At 43.6% G+C, this 18,947-nt stretch overlaps 1 protein-coding gene across 15 annotated transcripts in view; it reads right to left on the bottom strand.

Annotated features, from left to right (window-relative positions):
- LOC134344192 (calcium/calmodulin-dependent protein kinase type II delta chain) overlaps nt 1–18,947 on the bottom strand; it is a 586,032-nt gene that overhangs the window by 115,167 nt on the left and 451,918 nt on the right. For all 15 annotated transcript variants that reach the window (XM_063043584.1, XM_063043590.1, XM_063043588.1 and 12 more), the window contains exon 12: nt 14,536–14,578. In XM_063043584.1, the coding sequence (XP_062899654.1) occupies nt 14,536–14,578 (43 nt within the window). The remainder of the gene's footprint in view (nt 1–14,535; nt 14,579–18,947) is intronic.

The raw sequence follows: 18,947 nt of genomic DNA, 5'->3' as shown, positions 1-18,947 counted from the left end.
GGAAGTAAACATCACACCGTCTGTTAAAAAGCCGAAGATGAGAAGAGGATGACTTCTACAACAGGATAATGATCCTAAACACACCTCAAAATCCACAATTGACTACCTCAAGACGCGCAAGCTGAAGGTTTTGCCATGGCCCTCACAGTCCCCGACGTCATCGAGAATCTGTGGATAGATCTCAAAAGAGCAATGCATGCAAGACGGCCCAAGAATCTCACAGAACTAGAAGCCTTTTGCAAGGAAGAATGGGCAAAAATCCCCCAAACAAGAATTGAAAAACTCTTAGCTGGCTACAGAAAGCATTTACAAGCAGGTCCTTTCCCTTTTTTGTTATTTTGAAACTGTAAAAGATGGAAATAAAAAAGTTTTCTTGCTTAAAATATTAAAGAAATGTGTCATCTTTAGCAATATGCCTTTTGGAAACCAGTTCATCTTTTACTCGCTTAGCTATTCACAGTAACATAAATTTTGACCAGGGGTGCCAAGAGTTTTTATGCCACTGTGTGTATGTATGTGTGTACACATGCACACACACACACACACACACACACACAGTGATTGATAAGTTCATGGCCTAAGGTAGAAGGGGCCAATTTTAGAAAACCTAGCACATTTATTTTTCAACGTAGTCCCCTCCTATATTTCCACCACTTAGTCCAGTGGTCGTGGAGCATACAAATCCCTACTTTGTAGAAGTAGTCCACAGCCGGGGTGATTGATAAGTTCCTGGCCTGAGGTAGAAGGAGATGAGTTATACAGCTCTTGTTACATGCATGTGCAGTTCAACACTTCGAATGAAAATGCAGAAAGTTTGAAGTTAATAACTCATCTCCTTCTACCTTAGGCCACAAACTTATCAATCACCCCTGCTGTGGACCACTTTCTGGAGGTCCAAGACGTCGACTTTTACTAAAAAGGGATCTGTATGCTCTACGACCGCTGGACTAAGTGTGTAAATGTAGGAAAAATAAATGTGCTGTTTTCTAAAATTGACTCCTTCTACCTTAGGCCACGAACTTACCATTCACCGTGTGTGTGTGTGTGTGTGTGTGTGTGTGTATATATATAAAATTTTTCAGCAAGGCATTTGATAAGGTACCCCATGCAAGGCTTATTGAGAAAGTAAGGAGGCATGGGATCCAATGGAACATTGCTTTGTGAATCCAGAATTGGCTTTCCCACAGAAGGCAAAGAGTGGTTGTAGGCAGGTCACATCCTACATGGAGGTTGGTCACCAGTGGAATGCCTCAGGAACTGTTCTGGGGCCCTTACTCTTTGTGATTTTTATAAATAACCTCGATGAGGAAGTGGAGGGATGGGTTAGTAAATTTACTGATGACACAAAGGTTGGGAGTGTTGTGGATATTGTGGAGGGCTGGCAGAGGTTGCAAAACTGGACAGATAGGATGCAAAACTGGGCTGAGAAGTGGCAGATGGAATTCAACCCAGATAAGTGTAAGGTGGTTCATTTTGGTAGGTTAAATATGATGGCTAAATATAGTATTAATGATAAGACTCTTGGCAGTGTGGAGAATGAGTGGGATCTTGGGGTCTGAGTCCATTGGATACTCAAAGCTGCTGCACAGGTTGACGCAGCAGCAACTTTTATGTGTGTTGCTTGAATTTCCAGCATCTGCAGAATTCCTGTTGTTTGCACAGGTTGACTCTGTGGTTAAGAAGACATATGGTCCATTCGCCTTCATCAACTGTGGGATTGAGTTTAAGAGCCGGGAGATAATGTTACAGTTTTATAGGACCCTGGTTAGACCCCACTTGGAGTACTATGCTCAGTTCTGGTCATCTCACTACAGGAAGGATGTGGAAACTATAGAAAAAGTGCAGAGGAGATTTACAAGGATGTTGCCTGGATTGGAGAGCATGTCTTATGAGGATAGGTTGAGTGAACTCAGCCTTTTCTCCTTGGAGTGACAGAGGATGAGAGGTGACCTGATAGGGGTATATAAGATGATGAGAGGCATTGATCGTGTGGATAATCAGAGGCTTTTTCCAGTGCTGAAATGGTTGCCACAAGAGGACACAGGTTTAAGGTGCTGGGGAGTAGGTACAGAGGAGATATCAGGGGTAAGTTTTTTACGCAGAGAGTGGTGAGTGCGTGGAATGGGCTGCCGGCAATAGTAGTAGAGGCGGATACAATGAGGTCTTTTAAGAGACTCCTGGACAGGTACATGGAGCTTAGAAAAAGAGAGAGCAATGAGTAACCTTAAGTAATTTCTAAAGTAAGTACATATTCAGCACAGCTTTGTGGGCTGAAGGGTCTGCATTGTGTCGTAGGTTTTACAACACCTATTGCTAGTAAACCTAGCAATTATCGGCCTGTGCTTTTGACGTCAGTGGTGGGTAAGTTGATGGAAAGTATTCTTAGAGATGGTATATATAATTATCTGGATAGACAGGGTCTGATTAGGAACAGTCAACATGGATTTGTGCGTGGAAGGTCATGTTTGACAAATCTTATTGAATTTTTTGATGAGGTTACGGAGAAAGTTGACGAGGGTAAAGCGGTGGATGTTGTCTATATGGACTTCAGTAAGGCCTTTGACAAGGTTCTACACGGAAGGTTAGTTAGGAAGGTTCAATCGCTAGGCATTAATATCGAAGTAGTAAAATGGATTCAGCAGTGGCTAGATAGGAGATGCCAGAGAGTAGTGGTGGATAACTGTGTGTCAGATTGGAGGACGGTATGTGGCGGTGTGCCTCAGGGATCTGTACTGGGTCCAATGTTGTTTGTCATATATATTAATGATCTGGATGACGGGGTGGTAAATTGGATTAGTAAGTATGCAGATGATACTAAGATAGGTGGTGTTGTGGATAATGAAGTAGGTTTTCAAAGCTTGCAAAGAGATTTAGGCCAGTTAGAAGAGTGGGTTGAAAGATGGCAGATGGAGTTTAGTGCTGAAAAATGTGAGGTGCTACATTTTGGTAGGACTAATCAAAATAGGACATTCATGGTAAATGGTAGGGCATTGAAGAATGCAGTAGAACAGAGGGATCTAGGAATAATGGTGCATAGTTCCCTGAAGGTGGAATCTCATGTGGATAGGGTGGTGAAGAAAGCTTTTGGTATGCTGGCCTTTATTAATCAGAGCATTGAGTATAAGAGTTGGGATGTAATGTTGAAATTGTATAAGGCTTTGGTAAGGCCTGGGTTTCATCTCCTAAGCTACAGAGAAAGGTTGAACAAGTTAGGTCTTTATTCTTTGGAGCGTAGAAGGTTGAGGGGGGACTTGTTAGAGGTGTTTAAAATTATGATGGGGATAGATAGAGTTGACGTGGATAGGCTTTTTCCATCGTGAATGGGGGAAGATTCAAACAAGAGGACATGAGTTGAGAGTTAAAGGGCAAACGTTCAGGGGTAACATGAGGGGGAACTTCTTTACTCAGAGAATGGTAGCTGTGTGAAAAGAGCTTCCAGTAGAAGTGGTTGAGGCAGGTTCGATGTTGTCGTTTAAAGTTAAATTGGATAGATATATGGACAGGAAAGGAATGGAGGGTAATGGGCTGAGTGCAGGTCGGTGGGACTAGGTGAGAGTAAAAGTTCAGCATGGACTAGAAGGGCCAAGATGGCCTGTTTCTGTGCTGTAATTGTTATATGGTTATGCAGGCAGTGAAGAAGCTAATGGAATGTTGGCCTTTATAAAAAAGGGAATTGAGTACAAGAGCAAGGAAATCCTTTTGCATTTGTACAGGGCCCTGGTAAGACCACACCTGGAGTATTGTGTGCAGTTTTGGTCTCCAGGGTTAAGGAAGGACATCCTGGCTGTGAAGGAGGTGCAACGAAGGTTCACTAGGTTATTTCCTGGGATGTCCGGACTGTCTTACGCAGAGAAGGTAGAGAGACTGGGCTTGTACACGCTGGAATTAAGGAGATCGAGGGGGGATCTGATTGAGACATATAAGATTATTAAGGGATTGGACAAGATAGAGGCAGGAAATATGTTCCAGATGCTGGGAGAGTCCAGTACCAGAGGGCATGGTTTAAGAATAAGGGGTAGGTCATTTAGGACAGAGTTGAGGAGGAACTTCTTCTCCCAGAGAGTTGTGGAGGTGTGGAATGCGCTGCCTCAGAAGGCAGTGGAGGCCAATTCTCTGGATGCTTTCAAGAAGGAGCTGGATAGGTATCTTATGGATAGGGGAATCAAGGGTTATGGGGACAAGGCAGGAACCGGGCATTGATAGTAGATGATCAGCCATGATCTCAGAATGGCGGTGCAGGCTTGAAGGGCCGAATGGTCTACTTCTGCACCTATCGTCTATATAGGTTTTCTATGTTCTATGAATTATATGTATCAGTAGGTAAATTGCATACATCACCCAGCCTCTCGGACGGCCACATCTGTGCCAGGTGTGTCGAGCTGCACCAGGTTAGAGAACCGGAGATGCAGCTCGATGACCTTCGGCTGGTCAGGGAAAGTGAGAAGGTGAAAGAGAGGAGCTATAGGTAAGTAGTCACACCGGGGCCTGGAGAGACAGATAAGTGGGATAGCAGACAGGAGAGGGAAGGGCAAGAGTCAGATACTAGAGAGTACCCCTGTGGGTGTCCCCCTTAACAATAAGTACTTCTGTTTGAGTACTGTTGGGGAAGATAGCCTACCTGGGGAAGCAACAGTGGTTGCACCTCTGGCAAAGAGTCTGGCCCTGTGGCTCAGAATGGTAGGGAAAGGAAGAGGATGGCAGCAGTGATAGGGGACTCTATAGTTCGGGGCTCAGACAAGCGACTCTATGGATGCAAGAAAGAAACTCGGATGGTAGTTTGCCTTCCAGGTGCCAGGGTCCGGGATGTTTCTGATCGTGTCCATGATATCCTGAAGTGGGAAGGTGAACAGCCAGAGCTCGTGGTACATATTGGGACCAATGACATAGGCAGGAAATGGGAGGAGTTCCTAAAAATAGGATAGAGATAAGAGAGAATAGAGAATGGGACCAATCAAGTGTGACAGTGGAAAAGTGTGTATGGAACCGGAGGAGATAACAGAGGTATTTAATGAATACTTTGCTTCAGTATTCACTCTGGAAAAGGATCTTGGCAATTATAGGGATGACACAGCGGACTGAAAAGCTTGAGCATATAGATATTAAGAAAGAGGATGTGATGGAGCTTTTGGAAAGCATCAAGTTGGATAAGTCACCGGGACGGGACGAGATGTATCCCAGGCTACTGTGGGAGGTGAGGGAGGAGATTGCTGAGCCTGTGCGATGATCTTTGCATCATCAATGGGGACAGGAGAGGTTCCAGAGGATTGGAGGGTTGCGGATGTTGTTCCCTTATTTAAGAAAGGGAGTAGAGATAGCACAGAAAATTATATACCAGTGAATCTTACTTCAGTGGTAGGTAAGTTGATGGAAAAGATCCTGAGAGGCAGGATTTATCAATATATGTTTAGGAATAGTCAGCATGGATTAGTCAAAGGCAAGTTGTGCCTTACGACCCTGAATGAATTTTTTGAGGACGTGATTAAACACAGTGATGAAAATAGTGCAGTAGATGCAGTGTATATGGATTTCAGCAAGGCATTTGTTAAGGTACCCCATGCAACGCTTATTGACAAAGTAAGGAGGCATGGGTTCCAAGGGGACCTTGCTTTCTGGATCCAGAATTGGCTTGCTCACAGAGGCAGAGTGATTGTAGACGGGTCATATTCTGCACGGAGGTCAGTGACCAGTGGTGTGCCTCAGGAATCTGTTCTGGGACCCGTACTCTTCATGATTTTTATAAATGACCTGGATGAGGAGTGGAGGGATGGGTTAGTAAGTTTGCTGATGACACAAGGATTGGAGGCATTGTGGATAGTGTGGAGGTTACAGTGGGACATCGGTTGGAAGCAAAACTGGGCTGAGAAGTGGCAGATGAAGTTCAACCCAAATAAGTGTGAGATGGTTCATTTTGGTAGGTCAAATATAATGGCAGAATATAGTATTAATGATAGGACTCTTGGCAGTCTGGAGGATCAGAGGGATCTTGGGGTCCGAGTTCATAGGACATTCAAATCTCCTGCACAGGTTGACTCTATGGTTAAGAAGGCATGCGGTGCATTGGCCTTCATCAATAATGGAATTGTGTTTAGGAGCCGAGAGGTAATGTTGCAGCTATATAGGACCCTGGTCAGACCCCACTTGGAGTACTGTGCTCAGTTCTGGTCGCCTCACTACAGGAAGGATGTGAAAACCATAGAAAGGGTGCAGAGGATATTTACAAGGATGTTGCCTGGATTGGGGAGCATGCCTTATGAGAATAGGTTGAGTGAACCCGGCCTTTTCTCCTTGGAGCGACGGAAGATGAGGGGTGACCTAATAGAGGTGTATAAGATGATGAAAGGCATTGATCGTGAGGATAGTCGGAGGCTTTTTCCCAGGGCTAAAATGGCTAACATAAGAGGGCACAGTTTTAAGGTGCATGGAAGTAGGTATAGAGGAGATGTCAGGGGTACGTTTTTTTAAGCAGAGAGTGGTGAGTGCATGGAATGGGCTGCCGGCAATGGTAGTGGAGGCACATACGATAGGGCCTTTTAAGAGACTCATGGATAGGAACATGGAGTTTAGAAAAACAGAGAGCTGTGGGTAACCCTAGGTAATTTCTATAGTAAGGACATATTCAGCACAGCTTTGTGAGCTGAAAGGCCTGTGTTGTGCTGCAGGCTTTCTATGTTTATGTCTATGAAAACAGACTAAAGAGAGTTAGGAAGGAAGTTGAGAAGCAGGATCTCAAAGGTAGTAATCTCAGGATTACTGCCTGTGCCACATGACAGTGGGTATAGGAATAGAGTGAGGTGGAGGATAAATACATGGGCAGGGGGCAGGGATTCACATTTCTGGATCATTGGGACTGTTTTTGGATGGGTTGCACTTGAATCCCACGGGTCCAATATCCTGGCAGGGAGGTTTGCTAATGGTAAAGGAGAGAGTTTAAACTAGAATTGCTGGGGGGTGGGATCCGAACAGAAGAGACGGAGGAAGGGGCGTTTGGTTCACATATAGAGAAAGCTTGGAGACATTGCGAGAGGGAGGACAGGCAGCTGATAGAGAGGGGATACGCTCAGACCGATAGCTTGAGATGAGTCTGTTTTAATGCAAGATGCATCATGAACAAAGCAGATGAGCTTTGAGCATGAACTTGCTATGATGTTGTGGCCATTACAGAGTCTTGGATGGCTCAGGGACAAGAATGGTTACTTGAGTGCCAGGCTTTAGATGTTTCAGGAAGGACAGGGAGGGAGGCAAAAGAGATGGGGACATGGCACTGCTGATCAAAGATAGTGTCACGGCTGCAGAAAAGGAGGAAGTCATGGAGGGATTATCTACTGAGTCTCTGTGGGTGGAAGTTAGAAAGAGGAAGGGGTCAATAACTCTACTAGGTGCTTTTTATAGACCATCCAATAGTAACAGGGACATCAAGGAGCAGATATTTAGAGACAGATTCTGGAAAGGTATAATAATAACAGGGTTGTTGTGGTGGGAAATATTAATTTTGCAAATATTGATTGTCTTCTCCCTGGAGCAAGGGGTTTAGATAGGGTGGAGTTTGTTAGGTGTGTTCAGGAAGGTTTCCTGACACAATATGTATATAAGCCTATGAGAAGAGAGGCTGTATTTGATCTGGTATTGGGAAATGAACCTGGTCAGGTGTCAGTGGGAGAGCATTTTGGAGATAGAGATCACAATTCTATCTCCTCTACCATAGCATTGGAGAGGGTTAGGAACAGACAAGTTAGGAAAGTGTTTAATTGGGGTAAGGGAAACGTGAAGCTATCAGTTAGGAACTTGGAAGCTTAAATTGGGAACAGATGTTCTCAGGGAAATGTACTGCAGAAATGTGGCGAAAGATTAGGGGATATTTGCGCGGCGTTCTCTATAGATACGTTCCAATGAGTCAGGGAAAGGATGGTAGGGTACAGGAACTGTGGTGTACAAAGGCTGTTGTAAATCTAGTCATGAAGAAAAGCTTATGACGGGTTCAAAAATCTAGGTAATGATAGAGATCAAGATGATTACAAGGCTAGCAGGAAGGAGCTTAAGAACAAAATTAGGAGAGCCAGAAGGGGCCATGAGAAGGCCTTGGCGGACAGGATTAAGGAAAACCTCAAGGCATTCTATAACTGTGCAGAGCAAGAGGATAAGACATAAGAGAATAGGACCAATCAAGTGTGACAGTGGAAGAGTGTGTATGGAACCGGAGAAGATGGCAGTGGTACTTAATGAATACTTTGCTTCAGTATTCACTACGGGAAAGGATCTTGGCAATTTTAGGGATGACTTACAGCGGACTAAAAAGCTTGAGCATTCTCATTAAGAAAGAGGATGTGTTGAAGCTTTTGGAAAGCATCAAGTTGGATGAGTCTCCAGGACTGGATGAGATGTACCCCAGGCTACTGTGGGAGGCGAGGGAGGAGATTGCTGAGCCCCTGGCAATGATCTTTGCATCACCAATGGGGATGGAGGAGGTTCCGCAGGATTGGAGGGTTGCAGATATTGTTCCCTTATTCGAGAAAGGGAGTAGAGACAGCCCAGGAAATTATAGACCAGTGAGTCTTACTTCAATGGTAAAATTGATGGAAAAGATAGAAACATAGAAAACCCACAGCACAATACAGGCTCTTCGGTCCACAAAGCTGTGCCGAACATGTCCTTACCTGAGAAATTACCTCGGGTTACACACAGCCCTCTATTTTTCTGAGCTCCATATACCTATATAGGAGTTCCTTAAAAGACCGTATCGTATCCGCCTCCACCACTGTCGCCAGCAGCCCATTCCACGAACTCACCACTCTCTGCGTTAAAAACTTACCCCTGATATCTCCTCTGTACCGACTTCCAAGCACCATAAAACTGTGCCCTCTTGTGCTAGCTATTTCAGCCCTGGGTAAAAGCCTCTGACTATCCACACAATCAATGCCTTTCATCATCTTGTACACCTCTATCAGGTCACCTCTCATCCTCCACCGCTCCAAGGAAAAAGCCGAGTTCACTCAACCTATTCTCATATGACATGTTCTTCAATCTAGGCAACATCCTTGTAAATCTCCTCTGCACCCTTTCTATGGTTTCCACATCCTTCCTATAGTGAGATGACCAGAACTGAGCAAAGTACTCCAAGTGGGGTCTGACCAGGGTCTTATATAGCTGCAACATTACCTCTTGGCTCTTAAACTCAATCCCATGGTTGATGAAGGCCAATGCACTGTTTGCCTTCTTAAGCACAGAGTCAACCTGCGTAGCAGCTTTGAGTACGCTATGGACTCGGACCCCAAGATCCCTCTGATCCTCCACACTGCCAAGAGTCTTACCATTAATACTATATTCTGCCATTGTATTTGACCGACCAAAATGAACCACATCACACTTATCTGGGTTGAACTCCATCTGCCACTTCACAGCCCAGTTTTGCTCCTATCAATGTCCTGTTGTAACCTCTGACAGCCGTCCACACTATCTGCAACACCTCCAACCTTTGTGTCATCAGCAAATTTAGTAACCCATCCCTCCACTTCCTCATCCAGGCCATTTATAAAAATCACAAAGAGTACAGGTCCCAGAACAGATCCCTGAAGCACACCACTGGTCACCGACCTCCATGCAGAATATGACCCATCTACGACCACTCTTTGCCTGCTGTGGGCAAACCAGTTCTGGATCCACCAAGCAATATACCCTTGGATCCCGTCCCTCCTTACTTTCTCAATAAGCCTTACATGGGGTACCTTATCAAATGCCTTGCTGAAATCCATATACACTACATCTACTGCTCTACCTTCATCAATGTGTTTAGTCACATCCTCAAAAAATTCAATCAGGAGTCGTTGTCGTCATTAGGTCGCATCTGGAATTTCCAGTTGGCGGATGATTTCCCTCCATGCTGCTCTGACATATTAGGAAATCATATTTGTGGCAGATTACAGCAGTGGCTTGCCTTTGCCTTCTGCCGGGTGAGTTTAAAGAGATCACCACCCCTCGCAGTGGATGACCAGGAGTTTTAATGCCTTGTCGTGCTCTTAGCATTCCACAACGCCTGCTAGCCTGCCTTCCTGACTGTTGAACCATTAATTGGTCTCTTCCGCTCTATCCGCCATGGCCAGACTTCACACGCTGGGACAGGCAGATCCCTTACCTCACCGAGGGTTGAAGACCCGTCAGCTACGCTCACCTGGTTTGGCCCGTCAGCCAAGGCGGTTTACTGGGGGTGTGGCCACTGTGCGTGTTCCAGCTACTTGGAGCCACAGGTGAGAGCTGTGCGCCAGTTGGGGACCAAAGGTGGACGAGCTGCCCTGAAAAAGGGCAAGGCAGGTCCCCCACCAGAGGTGCTACCCCTCCCTAGACACCCTATACATTTTGAGGAGTCACATCCTCAAAAAATTCAAACCTGAGAGGCAGGGTTTATGAATATTTGGAGAGGCATAATATGATTAGGAATAGTGAGCGTGGCTTTGTCAAAGGCAGGTTGTGTCTTATGAGCCTGACTAAATTTTTTGAGGATGAAACTAAACACATTGATGAAGGTAGTGCAGTAGATGTAGTGTATATGGATTTCAGCAAGGCATTTGATAAGGTACCCCATGCAACGCTTATTGAGAAAGTAAGGAGGCATGGGATCCAAGGGGACCTTCCTTTGTGGAACCAGAACTGCAGAACTGGCTGGCCCACAGAAAGCAAAGCGTGGTTGTGGACGGGTTATATTCTGCATGGAGGTCGGTGACCAGTCATGTGCATCAGGGATTTGTTGTGGGACCCCTTCTCTTCGTGATTTTTATAAATCATCTGGATGAGGAAATGGAGGGATGGGTTAGTAAATTTGCTGATGACACAAAGGTTGGGGTTGTTGTGGATAGTGTGGAGGGCTGGCAGAGGTTACAGCGGGACATTGATTAGATACAAAACTGAGCTGAGAAGTGGCAGATGGAGTTCATTTTTGTCGGTCAAATATGACGGGAGAATATAGTATTAACGGTAAGACTCCTGGCAGTGTGGAGGATCAGAGGGATCTTGGGGGTGGAGTCCATAGGATACTCAAAGCTGCTGCGCAGTTTGACTCTGCTTAAGAAGGCAAATGGTGAATTGGCCTTCATCAACCGTGGGATTGAGTTTAAGAGCCGAGAGGTAATGTTACAGCTATATAGGACCCTGGTTAGACCCAGTGTTCAGTGTACTGTGCTCAGTTCTGGTCACCTCACTATAGGAAGGATGTGGAAATTATTGAAAGGGTGCAGGGGAGATTTACAAGGATGTTGCCTGAGAATAGGTTGAGTGAACTCGGCCTTTTCTCCTTGGAGCAATGGAGGATGAGAGATGACCTGACAGAGGTGCATAAGATGATGAGAGGCATTGATCGTGTGGATAGTCAGAGGCTTTTCCCCAGGGCTGAAATGGCTAGCATGAGAGGGCACAGGTTTAAGGTGCTGGAGAGCAGGTACAGAGGAGATGTCAGGGGTAAGTTTTTTGTACAGAGAGTGGTGAGTGTGTGGAATGGGCTGCTGGCGATGGTGGTGGAGGTGGTTATGGTAGAGTCTTTAAAAGTCTCCTGGACAGGTACATGGAGCTTAGAAAAATAGAGGGCTATGGGTAAAGCCTAGGTAGTTCTCAGGTAGGGGTATGTTCGACACAGCATTGCGGGCCGAAGGGCCTGTATTGTGCTGTAGGTTTTCTATGTTTCACCACGCTACCACGTGTTAAGTGCGCGCCTCGCTTGAAGTAAACACGAAGTTAGATGGGCATTTTCAGACTCCCATATCTTCCTTTGAATTAGTTTAATATTTTGAAGTTACAGATTGTAACAGATGGCACTAGAAAGGATCTCTGAAAGGTGTGGATTGGGACAGGTTGATTTCTGAGAAAAGGGATGCTTGGTAATTGGAAGGCCTTCAAAAGTGAAGTAAGAGTACAGAGTTTGTCTGTTCCTGTTAGAATAAAAGGCAAGGATAAAAGATTTGGGAATCTTAGCTTTTGAGGGACATTGAGGCCCTGGTTAAGAAGAAGGAACTGAATAAGAGGGAAATCAAGTGGACTAAAAGAACGCATGAGATTGTTCTGGCAGTCAAGGTGAAGGACAATCCCAAGGGCTTCTACAGAAGGAAAAAGATAGAAAGGAACAAAAGAAGTTTATCTAAAATTAAAGGAGTTCTTGTTCAGCTAAGTGGGTAAATGAAGTTTGCAAGATACTGCATGTTTAAAAAGTCAATAAGACAGTCTTTTCACAGTGAACAGCTGTGTGATTTTCACAGAGAATAACACTTTCTCCTTGTAGAACTTAATCACAGCAGGAATACAAGTAGATGATCACTGAAAGTGTTGTCACAGGTAGACATGGTGATGAAGATGATGTTTGGCATGCTAGCCTTCAAAATCAGTGCACTGAGTATTAAACTTGGAGCTCTTGATACAGTTGCACTGGGCACTGGTGCGGTTGCACTTGGAGTACTGTCTTCAGTTTTGGTCACTTGGCTATAGAAATGATGTTCTAAATCTGGAAAGAGTGCAGAAGAAATTTACAAGGATGCTGCTAGGACTTGATGAACTGAGTTATAGGCAGAGGTTTGACAGAGTAGGGCTTTTCTTTATTCTTTATAATGCAGGAGACTGAGAGGTGATCTTATAGATATGGACAAAATCATGAGGGGCCTAGAGAGAGTGAATGTATTCAGTCTTTTTCCTAGTGTTGAGAAATTAAGAACTAGAGTGTATAGAAATAAAGTGAGAGGAGAAAACTTTAACAGGAATTTGAGGGGAAACTATATAAATGGAGGTATCTAGGTAGAATGAGGTGTCAGAGGAAGTTGCAGAGGCAGGTACAATAACAACTTTTAAAATATAGCTGGACTGGAACATGGATAGGAAAGGTTTAGAGGTATGGGCCAAATACTTATATTCTATGAGATGACCACTCAAGGCTGGAATGCCATATGCCTTCTTCACTATCCTATCAACCTGTGCTAATAGTTTTAGGAAATCATGGTCTATTTAGTGAGACTAGATCCAATATACCAATGCGCTATCAAATTTTCCATCGGATATATAGTCTGCTGAAGCCTTAATCTTCTTTCCTGAAAGCACCACCAACTAGTGTGACATAATTTTGCCATCACAAAGCAATGCTGACTCTTTGCCTTTCCAAATGTACATAGAACCTGAGCTTTAGGGCTTTCGCCAATAATTCCCCTATGATGCATGGCTTATGGACTTATAGTTTCATAACATCTCTGTTGCAATATTAGTTATCCTCCGGTATTGTGTTACCTCACTTGTGGCAAATAAAATGGAGAAATCCCCTCCTTTGTTTCCATTAGCATTCTGGGTTAGATCTCTTCCAGCCCTGGCAATTTATCTGCCCTAATATTCCAAGACATTTCTCACCAACACCATCTTAAATCTGGCAGGTTCAGTAACGTGCCAACCCTGTATTTCACTTAATCACTTTTGACGTTTGTAGTAACATTGTAAGTTCACATGTTCATCCAGAGCCCACACTCATTTGAAGCTCCATGCATTAAAACTGAGCCTATTTCAACATCACCAAGCTCCCTTACTTGTCTCTGCCCACTCTACCCAGTGGACATGCTTGATTTAAACTCCATTATTCCCACTATAGTCAATTTGCAGGCAGTGGATTCAACTACTTATAGAAAAGAGGGAAAATACTAATCTCTTCAAGTGCCACCATGCTAATGAGTTCAGCCCCACAATCACTTTCCTGCCAAACATGGATTAACTATTTACAGTAACATAAGCAAACTCTCAGCAATGATTTTGGACACATTCCAGCTTAGGTGTTACCCATCCTTCTTGTGCAGATCCCATCTCCCCCACCATGGATCCCAATATTCCTCCCTCCTGTACCAGCTCCTTAAGCACATATTATCTGACACTCTTTGCTCTCAATGATCTTGCTGCTACCTCAGAGCCTGTTTTGATTTCAGATTTACTGTACCTGTAATTATTTGATTTTCATGGTCTTTTGACTTCCGTTTCTCATATCATTTTCCTTATATTCTCAATACTTATAGATAGGTGAACCATACTTATAAATTACTTGCTTCATATGACCCTGCGTTTACTTCAAACATTTTAGAAAAATGAAATGACTATTTATCCCCTCTCAGAGACATAAAGAACCAATCCTTTACCAGGCACCTGAAGAACTACTATGTTATTAAAATAAAACTAAACAAGTATTGGAATACATAATGAACAAAACAAGTACAATAAAAACACTGAAAGCAACAAATCTATTTACAGTTTTTAAGTGAGCCAGAACCTGACATAACAGAGAGAACTGAAAAAGATCATTCTCTATCCACCAGTAAATATTATAAAATACTTCCTACTACATTATGGCATTTACATTGATTTCAAAACATGTAAAAATACACAATATTGTAATCTTACCAAACCATCTATCATGTGAATCCCCCAAAATACTGAATTTCCTTGCAACTAACAATGTTGATTAAATGAAAATACATAATTTTAAAATTCTGCAGTGGATAATTCTGATGTGTAATCCAGATTAGTACGTTTCACACATACCTGAGAAGTTTCGTGTGGCCAGCATTGTGGTGAGAATAGCACCCTGGAAGAGTTGAAGGAAGAAAAATATGAAGAACAACATCCAACTAAATAGATGTAAACCAAAGAATCACATGTTTTGGAATAAATAACTCAAGGGGCATAGCTTTTTATTAAAATGTTGTTTAGGTTTTCTTTCATTGCATGTGTTTAATCTTGCTCAAAATGCATTCAAGGTTACTGTAATCAATTTTCAGGTAGTGGATTAAGCTAATTCTAGAAAAAAAGGAAGCATCAAGTTTTGTACTTGCTGCAGGACTGGATGCTGTGCCTTTATTTAAGAAGGTTTGCAAGGACAACACAATATTCTTACTGTAAGGGTTTGGATCTATTAGTCTTTAGCAGCACTAGGATTGCTTAGGGATGGTTTAGTCATGGGGTATCATCTGACAAATTATAACATAGGAGACAGAAGAGTGCAGCACAGTGCTCTTCAGCCCACTATGTTTGCCAAGTTAATTAAACTAATGATGGCAAATTAAATTAATTCCATCTGTCTGCCCATTATCCATATCCCTCCAATCTCTGCATATTCATGTGTCTATAAGAGCCTCGTAAATGCCTCTATTATATTTGTCTCCACCACAAACCCCAGCTGTGCATTCCAGGCATCCATCAGTCTGTGTGAAAGAGATTATCTCCATTGAAATTTCCCCCATTTATCATAAGTGCATGCCCTGGAAATACTAGCTGTCCACTTGATCTTTTCCTCTCATAACTTTATTTATCAGGTCTCCCCTCAGCCTCCACCGCTCCAGAGACAGCAACTCAAATTTGTCCAATCTCTCTTTAGGGCACATGCCCTTTAATTCAGCAGTTCTGGTAAACTCTTCTGTGGTCTCTCCAAAGCTTCCACTTCCTTCTTGTAAAGGGGCATTCAGAAGTGAAAGTGATATATCAGATGAGGCCTAACCAGAGAATTATAAAGTTGCAACATAACTAATAAAGGCAAGTATGTCATACACATTCAGTACCATCCCATGAATTTATGTGGCCACTTTCAGTGAGCTATAAACTGGACACCAAGAATCCTCTGCTCATAAGAGGAATGAACAGAGCTATGAACTGTGTACTTCCTCTTTACATATAATTGTCTAAGTTGCAACACTTAATACTTGTCTGTATTAAACTCCATCTGCCTTTTTGCTGCCCATAAAGGCAACTGATGTATGTCCTCTGAATTGTAGGGAAAATGGCCTAATTTTGATCCTATATCTTATGGTCTAATTTGGAGCTAAGAGAGAAATGAATCAGCCATGATACAATGGTGGAGCAAACTCGATCGGCCAAATGGCCTAACTCTGCTCCTATATCCAATGGTTTTATGAATCAACCATACCATAACCATAGAACCATAGAAACTACAGCACAAAAACAGGCCCTTTGGCCCTTCTTGGCTGTGCCGAACCATTTTCTGCCTAGTCCCAACTGACCTGCACACGGACCATATCCCTCCATACACCTCCCATCCATGTATCTGTCCAATTTATTCTTAAATGTTAAAAAATAACCCGCATTTACCACCTCGTTTGGCAGCTCATTCCATACTCCCACCACTCTCTGGGTGAAGAAGCTCCCCCCTAATGTTCCCTTTAAACTTTTCCCCCCTCACCCTTAACCCATGTCCTCTGGTTTTTTTCTCCCCTTGCCTCAGTGGAAAAAGCCTGCTTGCATTCACTCTATCTATACCCATCATAATTTTATATACCTCTATCAAATCTCCCCTCATTCTTCTATGCTCCAGGGAATAAAGTCCCAACCTATTCAATCTTTCTCTGTAACTGAGTTTCTCAAGTCCCGGCAACATCCTTGTAAACATTCTCTGCACTCTTTCAACCTTACTTATATCCTTCCTGTAATTTGGTGACCAAAACTGAACACAATACTCCAGATTCGGCCTCACCAATGCCTTATACAACCTCATCATAACATTCCAGCTCTTATACTCAATACTTCGATTAATAAAGGTCAATGTACCAAAAGCTCTCTTTACGACCCTATCTACCTGTGACGACACTTTTAGGGAATTTTGTATCTGTATTCCCAGATCCCTCTGTTCCACTGCACTCCTCAGTGCCTTACCATTAACCCTGTATGTTCTACGTTGGTTTGTCCTTCCAACGTGCAATATCTCACACTTGTCAGTATTAAACTCCATCTGCCATTTTTCAGCCCATTTTTCCAGCTGGTCCAAGTCCCTCTGCAGGCTCTGAAAACCTTCCTCACTGTCTACTACACCTCCAACCTTTGTATCATCAGCAAACTTGCTGATCCAATTTACCACATTATCATCCAGATCATTGATATAGATGACAAATAACAATGGACCCAGCACTGATCCCTGTGGCACACCACTAGTCACAGGCCTCCACTCAGAGAAGCAATTCTCTACCACCACTCTCTGGCTTCTTCCATCGAGCCAATGTCTAATCCAATTTACCACCTCTCCATGTATACCTAGCGACTGAATTTTCCTAACTAACTTCCCATGCGGGACCTTGTCAAAGGCCTTACTGAAGTCCATGTAGACAATATCCACTGCCTTCCCTTCATCCACTTTCCTGGTAACCGCCTCGAAAAACTCCAACAGATCGGTCAAACATGACCTACCATGCACAAAGCCATGTTGACTCTCCCTAATAAGCCCCTGTCTATCCAAATGCTTGTAGATTCTGTCTCTTAGTACTCCCTCCAATAACTTACCTACTACTGACGTTAAACTCACCGGCCTATAATTTCCCGGATTACTTTTCGATCCTTTTTTAAACAATGGAACAACATGAGCCCTCTCCAATCCTCCGGCACTTCACCCGTAGACACTTCACTCTTCTTATTATTCGTTCTTTCTACACATCTTCAAACCTCAACTTGTGCCTGATCCTGCCAACTAGGTTCCATTCCATTCAATTACATTCCATTCATGATCCGGTAGTGAGAGAAATGAGAATGCACAATAACTTTAAAGCACTCATCGATTTATTCAGTATGCAAGGGAACATATGTAATCCTTTGGTAATCTTCTATCAGCACTACCAATCATTGCTACGTCTGCAAACTCATGAACCTACCAATCCACATTTTCATCCATGTCATCTGAATATCATAAATAGCAGAGGTTCCAGTAAAGATCCCTAAAGAACATCGCTAGTCACAGATCTCCAGCCAGAATAAGACCACTACTCCCGACCTACAATGAGGTTCCCCATTAAAATCCATACAGTTGACCTCTGCAAGGGCACGGCTGTAATGGCAACTTGTGGAGAAGGTAAATTTGTTTGCGCAAGGGCTGAAAAATCACTTCCTCTTAGAAGTATTATTGGTAGAAGACACAACCACTCCACATTTACGGATGAGTTTCACAACCGAACTGCGTCGCGAGCAGTGTTTGATACAGAAGAGGGGACGAAGGCACTCTGCAGTATACTTGGGGCCTGTGGGACTTTCTTTGAGTAAGTGTTACATATGTTCCCTTGCATACTGAATAAATTGATGAGTGCTTTAAAATTATTGCGCATTCTCATTTCTCTCACTACCGGATCATGAATGGAACGTAATTGAATGGAATGGAACCTAGTTGGCAGGATCAGGCACAAGTTGAGGTTTGAAGATGTGTAGAAAGAGCGAATAAGAAGAAGAGTGATCGCAGTCCTGAAGAGATGGACAGACAACTCCTCGGGCTTTGGCAGCTTAGCCAGTCTGCTACCAGCATCGAGGATAGATTGCAATCTCTTGGAATGAAATGGGGTCACCAGCTAGTCAGCATTCTCAAGGAAACAGGCTTCCCGGATAAGAAAGCAAGTGAGAGAGGAGTTTTTAGGTTACTCGTGGCCATTAATAAACACTACATGAAACTAACTCTTGAAAAGAGAAGAAATTGAGAGCTTAAAACAAGCCAACGAGGTCCTGAGTCAATGGTGTTTAAATATAGTGGAGTCCACGAGGTCAGGACAAATGTGGGCAAAGGAATTGGAAGAGGACTGAAACAGCATGTTGTTTGGCAAAGGTACGGCAAGAAGAGACCACGCAAAGAGCCAACTGGCAGCCAGACACCGTCTGGATCAAGGCCTTCACATTGATGGCAGCCAGACACCATCTGAATCAAGGCCTTCACATTGATGTTGCCTGAATCAAGGCCCCCTCACTGATGTTGCCAGACACTGTCTCGATCAAGGCCTTCCAACTGATGTTGCCAGACACTGTCTTGATCAAGGCCAGCCCACTGACGTTGCCAGACGCTGTCTCGATCAAGGCCCTCACATTGATGGGAGATGCCATGGATATGTGGTATGGAGAGACATGGTGTGATGATCACTCCTGTCAGGGCGGTTCAGACCATATTCCCGAATGTCCCCCACTCACTCGATACCCACCCC

This window comes from Mobula hypostoma, chromosome 3, assembly GCF_963921235.1.
Source record: "Mobula hypostoma chromosome 3, sMobHyp1.1, whole genome shotgun sequence".
NCBI lineage: Eukaryota > Metazoa > Chordata > Chondrichthyes > Myliobatiformes > Myliobatidae > Mobula > Mobula hypostoma.
Note: the sequence above shows the minus strand (reverse complement) of the source record. Positions and strands in the feature narration are given on the sequence as shown.